At 42.6% G+C, this 18129-nt stretch overlaps 1 protein-coding gene across 2 annotated transcripts in view; it reads left to right on the top strand.

Moving 5' to 3' along the window:
• The window catches only part of RASGRP3 (RAS guanyl releasing protein 3), a 672488-nt gene that overhangs the window by 545409 nt on the left and 108950 nt on the right, over positions 1 to 18129 (top strand). For both annotated transcript variants that reach the window (XM_078648770.1, XM_078648769.1), the window contains 2 exons: positions 4672 to 4787; positions 10628 to 10775. In XM_078648770.1, the coding sequence (XP_078504896.1) occupies positions 4672 to 4787; positions 10628 to 10775 (264 nt within the window). The remainder of the gene's footprint in view (positions 1 to 4671; positions 4788 to 10627; positions 10776 to 18129) is intronic.

The following is an 18129-nucleotide window of genomic DNA, read 5'->3' as shown; positions in this document are numbered from 1 at the left end:
GACACACCACAGGAGGAGGAGCCAGCATTGTGGAAGGCAGGCACAGCCCTATGCAGACCCAGGTGCTACTCCTCCCACCCATCTGCATGCAGATCGTTTTTTTTTTTTAGCCTTGTGCTGACTCACCCTCTCTCCTGGAATCCCCAAGCCCCTGTCACTCACAAAACCAGACACACAATACACAAGCCAGCAGAGGCAGGCTGGATGGTTAGGCAAGAAAATACCTACTTTCTAACAGTGGTATTTTCAAACACAGAATGTTAAAACCAACTTGACTAAAATATGTATTTCATCATTCTTAGTTCAGGCATACCAAATTCGAATTTCTACCATGTTCCCTGGGTCAGTTAGGATTATAAGATGTTATAATCAAACTGCCCATTCTGGCCTATGGGGAACAGGTAGCCTTGCAATAATGAAAAACAAAAATGGCTGTAATTCACTATTAGGACATGCCACACACCAGGGCATGTCCCACCTTATACTTACAATGCACCCTGCCCTAGGGCTTACCTTAGGTGTGTCTGATATGAAGAAAAGGGAAGGTTTACGGACTGGCAAGTGGGTGAACTTACCAAGTCGACATGGCAGTAGTAGACTGCACATAGGCTCTGCAATGGCAGGCCTGAGACACACTTTACAAGCTGCTTCTGTGGGTGGCACAACCAGTGTTGCAAGCCCACCAGCAGCATTTGATGTACAAGTCCTGGGCACACATGGTGCACTGTACTAGGGTCTGACAAGTAAATCAAATAACCCAATCATGGAGTCACTAATCAATATATCAATTTAACATAGGGAGCACTTGCACTGTTGCACTGAATAGCAGTGGCACAGTGCCCAAAGCATCTAACCAGAAAAACAGATCAAAAACAGAGGAGGCAATCTTTAAAAAATGGAAGGGGGACTCATGCCAATTATACCAGGTCTAACAAGAATAAATCAAAGTAAGACTGAAGGCCTCTTATTTAAGTCTGACCCAGCTACTCGACCAAGAGCTTGAAGGCCATTGACTTGATTTTGTTACATTATGGCCCCATATTCAGAATGAAATAAAATGTTGAATGCATTATCATTTACCTTAGTGGGTAAAGTCAATGTGTTTAAAATGACAGCACTATTGCTGTGTCTCTTTCTATTACAAGTGAGTTCTTGCCAAGAGGTTCTTGAGCTCTTTCAATAGTATGAAAAATAAATTCAACTAGGCAGATGAATGCAATGAGATGAGGTGGAAACTGTGCTTCTTTCTTGTGAGTCATGGCTCTTTCCCACACTCAACAGTAATAAAAAGTAGAATATTACACTCTGCACATCTGCATATGTTTAATGTCCATGGTCCAACTTTGGTCCACACAAGTTAGATGTATGCAAAGGATCACACTGGCATGTAGGGTGATTAGACAGTGCCCAACATGGTTTGGCATGTCAGAGCGTGGCCATTTTATTACTGTTTGTGGGCCTGTTTTATGGTCTGAAGACTGGATTTTACGAATGTTTTCCTTGTTATTACCATAAACATTGCTTGCTAAAAGCACAAATGCATGCAGTCTTCCACTCCTTGCAAAACACTTATATAAAAAGCCTTTACAAGTTCAAAACTACACCAATATGGAAACGAGGACTACCTTTTAACTTTCTAATTCACTTTTATTATTGTGCCCAGGCCCATTTTCTGTTTTTGTCACACTACAATGTGAGGAAACATTGCGCTACAATGTGAGGAAAGCCAAATCAGATAGTTTTATAGGAAATTAATATAGATAGGAGCTGGTTACTCTAAACGCAGGGCCTCGGGGCACTGTATAGACATCTTTGGATAAGCCAGGCCTCTCCATCTTAGACAAAGTAGTCCCTAGAGTTAAGAGTTAATTTAGAAGTTCAAAGAAGCGCTCATGCCTCTCCATATTATAATAAAAATATACGTTTATTTATACCAATGCCTCATCATAATATATAAATGTATGCACAATCTCGTTTGATAACGCTAAGAAAACACAGGTAAAGCATGTTGTTAAAAAGTGCCTGTCTATCTACACTCATACAACTAATTCATTGAACCATGTATCCAGTGCTGGGGTACATTGCACTATTGTGCATTAATTATATCAGATATAGATGATGGAACAAATACATTACTGCCCTCATTTAATATCAATGCTTTTTCTTGATAACATCAACAACCTTGAGAACAATGTTTTGCCTACTCTGTTATGTTTTTTGCCTTCAGAACTCGTGTTGAGATCCTGACACAATAAAAACAATTCATACAGTTATAAAGTGAAGGTTGTGGGGTTTTTTATGACCTGGCTTCCTCACTTTAGTTGTGCTTCATAAATATTGTGATGGATAGGCAAGCTAGCTAAATTAGGAACACAGCCATCTATGATTAGTCAGGACATCTGCCATGGTTCTGCCATTGCTCTGGAGCAAATCATTCTATTGATAACCCTGCACTTTTTAAGGCAAGCCTGTTTATAAAAGGAAGGGTTGTGCTCCATTCTTGCAAGTAAGAATTTTACCATTGACCATAGGTATATGTGCCAGGTTCATCAAAGAAGGTAATATATTTCTAGCAGATTTCTTGAAGAATTGAAAGTACAGCAGTGGTCTTGGTTCCATTGCTCCAACAAAAGTATTTCCAAGGGCCTGATTTAGATCTTGGTGGACGGGTTACTCCATCACAATGTTGACGGATATCCCGTCCGCCGAACTACAAATCCCATAGGCTAGTCCCCCAAGATCTAAATCAGTCCACAAGTCTAGAAGACTACAGTTTTCATACTGCCAACATATAATGGACTTTGGTGACACTTGGTGTTATTCCTGAGGCAGTTATATGTGGGGGTCGCAGCTAGGGTAGGATGCGGCCTTTAATGGAGAATGCACTAAGTCGTTTCGCATGGAGAGGGGTGTTAGACAAGGTTGCGTACTGGCCCCATTCCTCTTCCCTTTATATACCAACCTCTTGGAGGAGGAACTGGTGGCCGGTGCAAGAGACCCCCCGAAAAATTAACAACAAACAGATTGTCTCCCTGCTCTACGCTGACAACGCAGTGCTGATGTCAAGAACCCAACTTGGTCTTCAAAGGGTGCTTGCTACTTATATTAATTTTATGGACAACAGAGGTCTGAAGCTTAATGCGAAGAAGACCTTTGTAATGTCCTGTGGCAAGGGGAGGAATAAACAGTGTAACCTAGTAATGGAAAATGGGAAAATGTAATCTACTAAAAAATGTTCTTATCTAGGTATTCTACTAGAGGACATGGGATCGGGGAGATCGGCGATTAAAAATAGGACCCTTCTTTTTAAACGATCGACCGCGGCTGTGATACTATTCTCGCAGAAAATGGGCAAAAGGCTCCCAGGGATCCTGCTAAAAATGTATCAAGCTAAATGCTTAAGTATAGCTATGTACGGGGCAGGAATCTGGGGGTTCTATGATGTTTCCCCTATTCAGGTATTAGAAAATGTTTTTTTAAGATTTATACCAGCTGTCCCTCAAAGCACGTCTGTTTTTAAATGTCACGGCAAACTGGGGATTTCCCACATTGCCGATCTGATTAAAATACAGCCTATGCTGCTTCGGCATAGAGTCTGGACGTCGCCACATTTGGCACTAAATAGAGAAATCTTAACAGACTCTTTGGGACTAGAACAGTCTGGAAAAATCCCCTTGTTAAACTACATAGGAAAGCTGTCTAATGATCTAGGGAGATCAGATTTTTATACTGATCCGGGTACAATGTGCACAATGACTAGAAAAGAGGGTTTTTGTTTAAACCACTTTGAGTCTTTAAGAATTGGGTTGGAAATTAATAAAAGTACTGTGCTTCGACATCAACAGACCTTGATTTTTGGCTCGATACAACCATACTTAGTAGTGTGTCTAGGTGGTTATGAAACATACGTCCTGACTAGATTCAGGTTTGACAGTTTTCACCGCTTAGTATCTTTCCCAACCACAATTGATTGGTCTAGACAGCTCTGTCTATGCCCGTGTGATAATCTTTCTACACAATGTACAATGCATGTGATCCTTTTTTGTAAATGTTATACTAACGAACGTGCTAGATGGATTATCCCTTTTTTAAAACAAGGAGCGTGGAAGCAATGTCGACCAGCCTTTTTATTCTTACAATTATTGGAAAATGTGTATGTTATTGGAATCATTACCGTTTTTTTTAAATGTATATTAAGAAAAAGTAGAAGTATAGTTTTTTTTAACTTTTGTATAATTGTAATAATTAATGTACTTTTGGGGCTCCTGCTTTGATGTATTTTATTTGTTAAAAAATGTATATATGAATTGTTTATGGTATTTGCTGCTTTTATGGTTTTATATAGTATTTAAAATTGAATAAAGCATTTTCATTCATTCAGACACTAAAGTCCAAAGTTTACTCTGTGGTCACCGAAGATGCAAACTGCAACTTTCACAAGAGGGAAAGAAAAGGTCTTCCCTATGTATAGAAATCTACCTCTTTGCACTTGATTAAGTTTTAAGTTACATGGTTTTAAAAATCCTAACTTACATCTAGTTGCCCAGGTATACTAATATTTCATGAAGTGACCTTCCTTCTTGAACTTATACTTTGATAGCCTTTCTGAATATATTGGCTAGAACCTTCAAGCCAGGAAGATACAACTCACATTTCTTTCTGTTCTTGCAGTCTGTTTTTAGGAACTACGACCATGACCACGATGGTTACATCTCTCAAGAAGACTTTGAAAGTATTGCAGCTAACTTCCCTTTCTTGGATTCCTTCTGTGTTCTGGATATGGACCAGTAAGTTAACCAAACTATTAGACATTTAATATATGTGACTAAAAAAAATATTACCCCTATTCACCATATTTCCCCACTACTCAGCATTCTTTGGTCTTTCATATAAATGGTGAAATAAATGGAGTTTTAAAGAAAATGGAGTGCTGAGTTGCTTTGACTTACATCAGTGCATCTGCTTCCCACTGGCTTGAACATTTTTGGTAATTTGTGATTACCGAACAACAATCTACATCCTGTTGATTCTCTAATCTTCATCCCACTGTTTATAATGTGAGCAACTCGTGAGACGGGTCCACCATTGCCTCTGTGGAAGCAAATGACAACATCTAAGCTCCTCCATCTAAGTGGCAGTGAGTGTAATGTGTTCTGCCTGGTTAGAAAAATCACAGGGGCTGCTTCAGAAGAATGTTCTAAGAAGAAACATGGGTGGCTTGGAATGTCTGGGATTAGAAATAGAATATCAGGGAATGAACATTACAGATCGAGACATCACTTCATGACCAGGGGCCAGATGTAGGAGCCCTAATACCGGTCGGAAACGGCCGATTTCGGCCGTTTCCGACCGGTATTAGGGTTTTCAGATGTAGGGGGCTTAAAATTACAGAATCGGTATATTTACAGATTCGGTAAAATTACCGATTCGGTAAATACACCGATTCTGTCATTACAAATGTAGGTGGCACACTTTACAGTGCCACAGGCCCTTAAGAGTCGGTATTTTACCACACAATCCTATTGTGTGGTAAAATACCGAATTCAGGTGTGCATGCACAGCTGTGCATGCACAGCTGTGCAATGTGACACACAGACATGCCCTTAGGGCATGTATGTGTGCCACATGGCACACAAGCCTGTACTTGGGGTGCTAGAGGGTGTCAAAGTGACACCCCCTGCACCCTTGCAGGATTCGGTATTTACCGATTCTGTACCGAATTTTACAGATTCAGTAATTCAGATTTTAAATTTACCTACATCTGCCCCCTTCCCATTTACAGACTCTTAAATACCGAATCTGTAAAATTCGGTATTTAAGAATCTGTAAATGGGAATTACCTACATCTAGCCCCTTGTTCCTTGTTATTATTGTTACGAATGTGAGGGTAAATCAAAACAGTGTATTTTTGCTTCCCCCTGGACCAAAACAAAACCATGCCAAATCAGGAGCTGCATTCTACACACAGGTATCTTTATTTACCAATAGCATGTGATCAGGCATGTAGCACCAAAGAAAGTAAACTTTAATCCACACTCACTGATTCTGGATCCCCCATGGCAAGACTGTAATAGGAAATAAAGATAGAGGAATAGTTTCTTGTTCACCAGATATCCTCAACAGAGGTACTCTTTGTACCTGCTTGAGATATTATTATATTTTTTATTTGGGGTGTTAGGTAGGGCTACTAACCACCTTACTGTGTGTTCACTCCTGTATGTGCCTTTAGGTAACAGCACATACAGGAGTAGACGTTTTCAAATTAGAATCATTTCAGTAAGTCATTCAACATGGAAGTAGAGGTTTGGTAGGTATCCACTATCAAATATGTCCTCAAAATGATGGCGGACTCTTGTGAGGAGTGAAAGTCCTGAAATCCACAATGAGGAGGAATAGCAGGTCCAATGCATCTGACAGGTTAAAAATTCGGAATTGAACTTTAAAGAGGGTAATTTACATGGTTGATCAAATGTCCATGTGAAGAAGTGGATCTTTAAGGATCTTTTGAATCTGAGATGGTCATAGTCCAGTCTCAGTTATGACAGTAGAGAATTTAACAGGAAGGGTGTGAAGGGTTTAAGAACTGTAACACTCATATATAAGGAGTACATTTGTTAATACACCTGATTGGAGGATCAGAGACTTCTCGGCAAATAGCAGCAATGCTTTAAATGGGCCAGTACTCACCGGTACTGAGTACCGGCACTTCTTAGATTTATCACTCTGAGTACCGACACTTCTCTACTGCCGAGGAGAGTACCGGTACTCATGAAACGCTGGTGCTGGCAGTCTTTCTTTGATAGCCAAGGCACTTCTGTAGACCTGAGCCGAGCCAGGCTGAACAATTCAGCGTGGGCTTATTTGCATACCGTCCAGGTGTTCACCATCATGCTGGGTTGCAAACACAGTCATCGAGGCAGCCCGGTGAAAGCGTAATTAAGAAAGCCGTGGGAGGTAACCAAGTTCAAACGGCTTTAATCTCACCTGATTCTTTTGTTAAGTGTCTGTTTATGTTTGTCTGCTTGCCTGTGATTGTTTTTGTGTGAGAGAAAAACGAGAGAAAGGGGGAGAGAATAGAGACACTCTTGGAAGTTATATTAAAGGAAGTGTGTGGAATGCTTTGTGTGTGCATGTCTACATGTTTCTTTCTGTGTCACTCGAGAATATATAGAATTGTGCCAAGCAACAGCAATCAACAGTATTGATGTTGCACATATTACAAAACAAGGAAATGTTAATATATAGCCACGTTTGGCTTTCGTTTTGTGTAATGAGTAAACAAACCTGCTTTGTTTATTTAAAGACATTTCTCATGTGTTTTGGTATGTGCTGCAAGTAGTATCAAAGTCAATAAGTGTCGGCATGTCATGTCCTAAGCCCCACCCCCAAGCCCCACACACTCACCACATTTAAATGAGTACCTGCACTATTTTAGCCCCATTTAAAGCACTGGATAGCAGGGGTCAAATAATTTAGCAAAATATTATGAAGAGTGGCCATGTTGTGATCTGTGCATGAGGTAGAGTGTTGTGAAGCTATTGGTGGGCTTTTGTGCTGGTGTGATGCAATTGCGTAGTTTTAGCCCCAAACAACAGCAGATAACATAATTATCGACTCTCAAGAGTTTGTAGAGTGATATACTGGGGAGAACTGTGCATAGGCTATTGTAAAAGGCCACTAGGAACATGACTGTTCTAATAGTAGCTGCATTTTGTAGGAGCAGTGGAGAATCATCAGAACACATTTTAGCCAAGTGGCAGAATGCTGATTTGAAAGCCACCTTTATTTGAGAGGTAAAAGATAGACCAGAGTCAAAAATCGTTCCCAATTTTCGCACTTGTTAAATTGGGTCGGGGGTGTCCAGTTCCTCGGGCCAAGGAAGATGTCAGGGAACAGGATTAACAAGGTCAAGAAGTAAGGGGCATATTATCAAGGACGGGCGATACATTATCGCCGCTTTTATCGGCAGGAAACTGCCGATAAAGCGGCGATAATGGCCTTGATAATATGCTCTATGAATTCCAATCCAAGCCCATGTTAGATGTGAACACATCTAACATGGGCTTCTAACTTGTTAGGAGCCCTAGGACTCTAACTTAAAAGGAGGGTTAAAAATGTGATAGATAAGCACATAGCTAATGTCCACATAAATGACAATCTCCTCTTACACTAAGCTAAAGCTCTTATTACAAGTCAGCCGGAGCCTTACCTAGTAAGGGAATAACCTAGTTTTACCAGGTCGATTTCCGTACTCAGTAAAATCAGCCGAGGGGTGGGGTGACATTTCTACATGCTTAGAGCTCGTCAAAAATGTGACATCCTCAGAATCGGTAATCTACATGTGGCGAAGGACCCAGTACTCTTGGGCACGCATGTTGTTCCCCATTACCTTCACATTGGCTATTCTTCTGTGAGTATCCATATTCCTGCTTTTTTATTCCTAAATTAAAGGCTGCAGACTATCCGCCATCCTAGCTGATTTTCTTTGGTTCTGAGGGTGCAAATGTACCCTATTCTTTGAATTATGATCCGGAAACAATAGTTTTAGAAGACATTTTTAGTTCACCTTAATTAAATGTAGATGCACAAAACAATGTGAGTTGCCTAGTGCTTAATTAGAACCGGTGGTGTTAACATCAGTACTTATGACAGCTGCCACATGGGGGCGCTGTTTTTGCAATTTAAACATGATCAGCGCAACTGTTGTTTTTTTAATTCATTATACATTAAAAACAGCTAATACCTGCCACCGAAGCTATTCTTATAGCTTTGGGGGCCTCAAACAGTCTGAGTGTCACACTTGTAGTCGTGTGAGGGTTAGTAGTTTTGTAGGTATTGACACTGGCTGTGCTGGGAGCGGCAATGGGAGGTGCAAGCTGCTATAGCCTCCTGAGGACTGCCCTGGTGCTTACTTTATTTTATAAATTAAACAGTGGAGTTCACTCTTTTTTTTAGGCAACCAATAGAGTCCTTCTTCGCAGCACTACTATAAAACCAATAGTTTTTGACTTCTCCACATCTTTATGAGAGGAGTGGTTCAGAGGTGGAGAGGTGTGGTGCAGCTGCCAGGGCATCTGACTTCGGAGTACAGGGTTCACGGTTCGATCACGGCTAGGGACACCGACGGACAGAGCGGGATCTCATATATCCTGGTCCAGGAAGAGGTGAGGTCCACTCCCCGGACACACTGGTACATATACGACCAGTTGCCGAAGAGAGGAGTTGAAACAGCTGAGGGAAAATCATATCCTTTACTGGTTTTTTTACTTGTGTGTTTTTTACACATATTATTTTGTTTAACACTTTATTCACTAATTAATGCAGTAGTATTGTTATAGAACAGAGACCCTGACGAAAGCCGAAGGACTCACCCCTGAGTGGCTGAAACATGTTGGTCTCCTCGCAGCTATTTGTTGGGACTGCGATGATGATATTACACTGTTCTTGTTTTTAGGAAGGAAGGGGCAAACAATTATTAAAGGTTTCTGGGTTGAGCTCCCTATCCTTTTTTAAGATCACCACTTTTTCTTTGTCTACACTGCACTTCCCATCACATCAACATCATGTGGTAGTACCGAGTGATTGTGGGTCGCTACCCCATATCTGGTTATCGGGGTATGCTGGTCTCAATGATCTAGAGACACAATACCCGATTAGGACTACCAAATGATAATATTGATCATTACAAGACTGTTGATGGGAATCCTACACCAGTGGGGACTCACGTTACTGGTTCTTCACATCTTGTGATCTGGTTTGTTGGTTTATTTCATTCACACCCTTGTACTTTAGACAAGGTGTAGATGAGCAGAGGACTACGGCTGAATCCTCAATAAGACCCCTAAGTTTGTAGTTGTTAGTTCACGGTTCGATCCCCAGCTCTGCTCAGCACCGCTCACCTAATTTCCATGACCGTCCTAAGCGCCTTGACACCTGTAAGGGTGAGTAGTTCGTGCTATACAAATACAGATTTTATGATCAACTTGGACATTATCAGACAAAGGTTTCATTTTAACTTCAAGGACACCCCAGCTCAAATGAAAAGTTGCAGTGACTACAAAACTTTCCTAGGACATTTGGGACTTTAGAGAAATGTCTGTCTTTATTTGTCAAAGTCCCATTTAATGTTACACTGCCCCTGTCACATAATAGCGCCTTGATTATGGGGTGAAATCATTTGCCTGCGTTTGGTGAGTAGTATATAAATAGATGGTCGCGGGGCATGCTTGGGGAGTTTTTCGATTTAAATAAAAGACTTGAATAGTTTGAATGGCGCCTTAAAAGCAATGACCACTCCTGAAGCCGTGAGTGGCCATAACTTGTGATGCCGTAGGACATGTCAGTCAATGTGGATGCTTTTGTGAGACATTTTAGGAACAAGTCATGCTTTTTGGAGAACACATAAAAATGAAGAATAGAATGCCAAACATCCACCAGCGTGTCATCATGAGGTTATCAGGAGACAGTCGCACATGTTGCCAGACAGCGTGCTCGGCAGCCCAGCACAGAGGCCTCCTGTTCATTAACTGTGCTAGCCACATGTAGACGCGTCCAATGCGCTCATTGTCAATGATGTCATGTTTTTTAACCTCCAACCCCACACTCTGTAACTGTCTTCTTTCAACAGGGATGGCCGTATCAGCAAAGATGAAATGATGGCTTACTTCCTGAGAGCGAAAACTCAACTACAGTGCAAAATGGGACCCGGCTTCCTCCATAACTTTCAAGAGATGACCTACCTGAAGCCAACTTTCTGCGAGCACTGTGCTGGATTCGTAAGTCTGAACGCCATCCTCGTAACTTTTCAAGCGTTCATTTCTTATTCAAGGAAGGAGTTCTTCTCAGCACCTAAAATGTGCCTGATATAAAGTTGTGCCCTCCCTCTCATTTGCTGTGGTTGCTGCAATTTAAATTGAAAACAAGCAATGAAAGTGCCAATTGTTCGGGGCTTAGAGCACTAATGTACAAACATAGGGAGCATACACACGCACATCGTAATGGAGTGGGTGTTAATCATGCACACACAAAATAGATGGTTGCTGAATTGTCATCCTACGTGAGACTTTGTGTACAGCTCAAAGCACCACTGTGTTGAATCTGTGCTGTGTCTGTATGCGGTTCTTGCACACAGCAAATGCTATTCTTTTTAACAATGTATATATACCACTGGTGAGTACGAAGATGTAATTTTCAGCTGGTGTAAAACTCCACGAAGGAAACTGCCGTTTGTTCATCTACTCACCCCAGCTCTGCCTTCCGTTATGGTACACAGTGACCGTGTAACACAAAATCGACTGTTTCCAAAGACTCATTGAAACTTAGGTAATAGTAAGCATGTTAGTGGAAGTGGAAGGACGGCGCTCATGTGTGTGTTTGTGTGTGTGTGCCCATCCCTACTTTACAACTGCAGTCTGTGCTTGTCATTGATACAATTATTTTTACATGTATCATTTCTTCTGTTCAACTACATACACCTTGTTACCTCCCTCTCGTTGGATGATAATAGTGGCTGGTGCAATCATGGCCATTCCAACAAGAACAAGGTTTAACAAAAGCAACCATTTTGGCTTCCAGATTGCAAAACTATTTTACCAATCTTCACTCAAAAACACAGACACAGCATGAGCAGCAGTAGTGCAAGCTTGCCTACCCCACGGAACAGTTTCAGTTTAAGGACACAGACACACACAAACAGACACTCACGCGTGCAGCAGTGTAAAGCATCCCTCACATTCCGAGAATGGTGACAGCACAGACAACAGCAGAGCAAGCATCCTGTACACACTGCTTCATTTGCACCAAGGTTCTCCATTGTTTTGCGGCTGCCCCTGGACATTTTTGGAGGTATGGCTAAGCGCAAACACTTCACAAAGGTCAGAAGGAGAGCAGCAAAGAAGGAGCCCTTTCAGACTCCCTTTCAGAATCCTTAAACATATGACTCTTCTAATGGTTTGAAACATTAGAATTAGACTCACATGGTGCCCCAACCAAAAGAGCTCCTGGGTAAAGGAAAGTGGAAAGAACTTTTTAGAGAACAGTGAGGAGACATCTGTGTGAGTGTATGTATGAGTAAGTGGATAGGTGAGTGGATTAGTGTAGTCATGTTCCAGTGGGTCGAGCAGTAGGTGGGTGGGCAAATAGATTTGCGAATTGGTGGATTGAATAGATGGATGAGTGAATAGCTTGATGGGTTGCAAAATGGATCCCTTAGTGACTGAGTCAGTTGATAAGTAGGTTGTTGTATATATGGGTAGGTGGTTAAAAGAATTGACTAGTATATAGGTATTTGGATGAATGTCTAGGTCAATAAATGTATGGTTAGGTGGATAGGCAAATGGATTGGTGAATTGGTGGATGAATATGATCATGTTGGCAGTTGGGTAGGTTAGTGACAGATGGGTTAAAGTTCTTGAGCGGGTATGGATGCTCTTAAAGCCTTCAATGGAATTGGCCCGATCACGTGAGGAAAAAAGTTCAAGTGTTATGTTCCTACAATGACTCTTCCGTCCACAGAAGCAAAACAAGTTCTAGTTCCTCCGGTCAAAAAAGCCAGTTGGAGATGTAGGAGTTTTATCACCTGCGCTTCTAAGGCCTGGTATGATCTTCCTTTCCATCTAAGGAACTCAACAGATCTCCTCTCCTTCAGAAAGGGGCTGAAAACATGGCTGTTTACCCAGTAACACCTTCCAATCTCAATAACCAGCAGGTAGTGCATAGCGCCAGGACACCTTAGGGCAGAGGTCTTCAAACTTTTGTAGGTTGAGCCCCCCCAGCTGAATTTTTTTAGATGTTGCCCCCCCCCCGCCACCTGACAGAAATTTCTGGAATCTGGTACACTACATAATTGACCATCGCGTACATATCAAGGGCCATATCCGGCAGACTCACAATACTAGGCTATGTGTGTCACTTCCGATGGTCCTCCTGCTGCCGCCTGCATTTCTTAACTTAAAATGAGCAGGTCCTGCTCCTCCTGAACTCGCCGCTCTGACCGCAGATGACCGTGGTATTTCCAACAGTAACTAATGCCAGCTGCGGCTGATTTTCACCCTTGTCAATGCAGGACACCGTCGACAGTCTGCGGTAAAGATGGCTCATGGATGGTTCCAATGTGGTATCGGATCCCACTTGCACCAGTCATCCAAAGTCAGGGCTAGAGAGGCTGGCTGGCTCACAAGTCAGGGTCACCGTGCAGCGCCGGGGGAAAGTGTGGGGGGGTGGGCAGTCGCAGTGAGAGTGGGTGCAGCAAGCTGCTGTGCTCATTGGTTGCAGCATGACTGATGGCACATCGGTGGCGGTAATTTATCATGCAACTGGGAGGGACCAAGCCTACCGGGCCGCAGCCGGGCTCAGCTGCTGTCCAGTGACGACCATGAATAATTATTAAGTTCTTGATAGAGCAGGTAATCTATTAACTAAACTGCAGTTATCAATTACATCTTTTTAAACACTTATCCGCTGCAGCCGTGAATAAATTGCTGTTACAGTTTTTTTTAGCTATGTGACTAGGTTAGTGTAGTACTAGTAGTAGAGCAGAAAAGTACCACGCCCTGGAAGAACACTACCACAGCATGGGGGATTTTAGTTTAGGATGGGCTCACCACCTTCTACTTTGGTAGGCCTACAGTCAGGAACCACAAGTGATGACAAGAACACCATGCTGGCATGGCTAACCTGCAGCCATGATGTATTTTTTACCCATGTATGTATGTGTCTGTTTGTGGCGACGAGGCAGCAAATAACTTTATAAGGCCCACAGTCTTTACTATCCAATTGACATACAGTGGCGTTAGGCCTTTTCCACCTGCGATCCAAGTGGTAGTGAGCAGGATGGCACACAAGTTTACCTGAGTGAGGTGACAGGAAGGAGGACTGTGCATGGGGGTAAGAAGAACTGTGAATTAAATACCGCCACGATCATACAAAGCTTTTGAATTTCGAAAATATAATCAAATAGGAATGCCAGTGGCAGCATGGTAACGGAAAACAATATGTCACATTTAAAAGCCATTCAATATTCTGAATCTCTCAGGTAGCTTGTTCGTAAATATATTTAGCCAATTATGACTTTCAAGTCAATGTATGATTCTGTCATTAAATAACAGAGTTATCCTATGGAATAAAAAGCCAAGCAACACAATGCAAATTTTGCTATTACAGAATTTTTTTTAAAGATCTGATAACTCACATAAACTCTGAAGCCAAGGGGTCTAGAATTTATGCAAGTGAATTAATTGAATTAATGCTCCAATATGTGTGTCAGTTCAGTTAAGTTCAAAACGCTTTATTCGGTTTGCAAAGCACAACCATATAAGCAATCACAAATACACATATTAAAAACATCGCAAATACATGGGTGTCAGTATTATTATCCATCCATATTAAAACAACACCAATCATTGACTTCAAACAATAAACTTGGACATATTATTTAATACCATAATATCATACAAGCTTTAAAAACAAGTGCCTCTTACGACCTAAAGTACATAATGTCGCTATACAGTATCTAATAATTGTTCTGGTATCAAACAAATTTCAGAAGTGGCAAATGCTCTCAAACAGATAACATCATGTGCAAATTACGCGATAAAGTGCCCTGTACACTCTGAACTCCACAATGTGCACATTTCGCTGTATGCTACCTCCAATAAACAATATAGTGCAATTAAATTTCCTAAAGTAGCATGTGTGTCATTTCTAATGTGTATATACATTTCCCTCGTCAGCTTGATTTTGCTTGCGAGAAAAGTGTCACTCAGTGGTTGAAATGTAATTCATAATTACACTGAAATTATAAAAGTGTCACACATTGCAATCTTAAACCTTGGCAGCTATGTAACAGTTATTTCAGCTGCAGTGGGAGGCAAGGAGTCTCCTCTGCTCTGAAATCGAACGCAAAGGAACAGGACTGTCTATTCCTTTGCTTTCGGTTTTAGCAGAGGAGACGTCCTACCTCCCACTGCAGCTGAAGCATTTCAGCGCTACCAATTAACCCCCTCCTGGGACGGTGAACTGTTAGCACTTAGTTGACAAAAGCATGGGCGCGTCGTGCCCAATGATTTCCCCTCCCTCACCCCTCCAACCCTCTGTCACCAGGAGTTCTCTAATGAAAGAAATTCCCATTTGAAATGGGTGAAGGCTTGCGCCGCAGAGGACAACAAAGGTAAGATTTTAGGGTTGAGTGCACGCCCCCCCTGGGATGGTGTTGCGCCCCCTGGGGGGGCGTGCCCCACAGTTTAAAGAACTCTGCCTTAGGGTAACCGTTGCACTCTAAAAGTTCAATAAACATAACATAACATTTCCTCAAGGAAACCTGTCAATCAAGGGTGGGTGTGGCAAAAACAGACTTTATTAGCACCTTATGCCTTCAGAGACGCGTTTCGGCAGTAATAGCCTTTATCAATATAACACATTTGATTACAGTCCATGCATGTAAAAATCATTTCTGTAAAAAAAAGGACGACACCCATTCTCATTTTTAAACTCCCCGCTGGCGTCCTGGTAAACGAAATCCCCAGCTGGGCAATCAGTGCAGTCAGTGTTCAAATAGTGCATAAAACAAACACGCTGGCAGGTCTTTTTTTTCCCAAGGGTTGCCACTCACCCTCCACTTCCCTGCTTCACGCAGAGCCCTGCTCCGTAGTCCTGAAAAATGCGGGCAGGCAGAAGTCAGGCTTCACTCCAAGGTGCCTGATGATCACACTTGTGAGGTTGTAGTCCACTTGGCGCCGTGGCGAGCACCTCGTGCCTGTCTTACACGCCTGCCACAGATACAGGTACGGGGGCTAGATGGTTGCTACTATGCTTCTTCCTCCTGAAGTGGTCTGCCTTCCAGCTCCATATCTCAGGTGGTGCTCATGAATGACGCTACCGCTACGCGCACTTATATCCACCAATGTTCCTTTTCATTCCCTCAAGGAATCCTGTCACTGAAGGTGGGTGTGGTAAAAACAAACTTTATTAGCACCTTAAGACTTCAGAGACGCGTTTCGGCAGTAATTGCCTTTATCAATGCAACGCATTTGATTATAGACCATGCATGTAAAAATCATTTCTGTAAAAAAGAGGACGACACCCATTCTCATTTTTAAACTCCATGCTGGCGTCCTGGTATATGAAATCCCCAGCTGGGCAATGAGTGCAGCCAGTGTTCAAATAGTGCATAAAACAAACACGCTGGCAGTTCTTCGAAAAACAATGCTTTAGATCTCATCTTGTTCTCTTTGTTTTTCCTTCAAGGGTTGCCAGTCACTCACCCTCCACTTCCCTGCTTATCAGTCATTACTGAGTAGTTATAGTTAGGAGCATGCTTCCATAGGAAACTGATTTTTTTGGTTTGCTAATAACTTTGTCGCCATTTGATGAATCTTTGCGAAAATTTCCAGAAATACAGTTTTGGGGTGATCCAACAAGTAGGCTCTGAGAAAAAGAAGGGGGGTCCCAAAACCTGTTTTCTCCATGCATTTGTTTTACAGGAAACTTGAGCAGTGATACCACAAAAACGGTAGAATGGAATTACACATAATTCACCAGAAAGCTAGTTCTTGATCCAGAAAGTGTGCTTTTTGTGATTTGGTGTAAATCTGTTCTGTAGTCTTTGTCAAATTTAGCTTTAAATATGTATGTATACAATAAACAGAATTGATCTACAAAAATGTATGTATGATATGGGGACACAGATTCTCAGCTGATCTAACAGATCAACAGGTAAGATCTGACTGCCTGCCACCACATCAACATAGCTGTGCCGACAGTAGTTTTAGGACTTGGGGAATCAGTGCCCTGTCCTCTAAAAGAGTTACAAAAAACATATAGTGGAGCAAGGTAATAATAGTCATAATCTCTAGGCATGTTGGAAGTGGCTCTAGAAAGGACTGTGGATCCACGATCCCATACAAAAAAAAAAGGACTCCTGCCTTTTTCAGTTTTATCCCCCCTTGGGAGGGCTATGGCCAGGGGGTTGATTTTTAAAAACTTTTTAAAGAGAGGCGTGTAAGCAACCATCCTCTCCAAGCCATTAGGAGGCTGTGGGGACCCTATCCCCCTGTGGCACCTGTCCTTTTCATGGAGGGGGGCATGCACCATGGGCACTTAGTCCCACTCGGGACATTCACATCAACTGGAGGCCCTAGGACCCCGGAGGAAGGCCCATGGCCCTCGAAACCTCTACTGGGTCCCATGCCTGTGTTCATCTGATGTGTGGCAGGAGCCGGCTGCATTTTTTGCTACCACCTGGTGGGAGCAACTTTTGTTTCTGCTCCTGCTGGTGAGGAGCAATCTGTGTTTCCTGCTTGCAGAGTGCATACAGGGAGCTGTAGATTACCAATGGGCCCGAGGGATTGGAGCTCCTAGAGCCATTGGACAGCTCCGGAGGTGGGACCCCATGCCTCCTCTCCACAAAATAGGGAATGGAGTTCCTGGGCACGCTATATGCTTGTGGAGGGGGACCTGGGAATGGAGTCCCTGCACCAATTATGTGCCTCTGGGAGGAGGACCCAATGCCCCTCCAAACAAAATCAAATTTGGCCCCAAGGATGAGGGTCCACAGGGCCCTTTGGTCCCTTCAGGAGAGATGGCCCATGCCCCACTCCCCCAAACAAAAAGCTTAGGTCCCTGGGATGGTGCCCCTGTGATCCATCGAGGCTTGGGGACACCCCTCTTAAAAAATGAAATATACATCCGCCCGGAGATGTGGTTATTGGAGCCTCGAAAAAGCTCGGGAAGTTGTGGCCGCATGCCCCACGTCCAATTAAAACAGGAAATTGGGCCCTCTGGCATGGGTTCCCTGGGGCCATGATATGGCTTGGTGGGGAAATTTAACTCCACCCTCCCCAAATAAAAAACAAATAAAGCAGCAAATGTGAAATGAGCAAAATAGCCTCTCTGTTCACTTCCACTACTCCAGCTGGGAAGTGGCCCATAATGCCCTGTAAGAGTTTTATTTTAAAAATATTTTTCATGCTCGTGGTGCCCCTAGAAGCTTTTTTTAAATATTGTGGTGGATGCTGGGAGCACAGCAGCCCTCCTAAAAATATAAAAGAAGCAGTAAGCCTCTTAAGTCATTGTCACCATGACCCCATGAGAGCTTACCATTATTTTCAAAGCTGTCTGAGCTGGAGCTCTATG

The sequence above is a fragment of the Lissotriton helveticus genome, chromosome 6, assembly GCF_964261635.1.
Source record: "Lissotriton helveticus chromosome 6, aLisHel1.1, whole genome shotgun sequence".
Taxonomy (NCBI): domain Eukaryota; kingdom Metazoa; phylum Chordata; class Amphibia; order Caudata; family Salamandridae; genus Lissotriton; species Lissotriton helveticus.
Note: the sequence above shows the minus strand (reverse complement) of the source record. Positions and strands in the feature narration are given on the sequence as shown.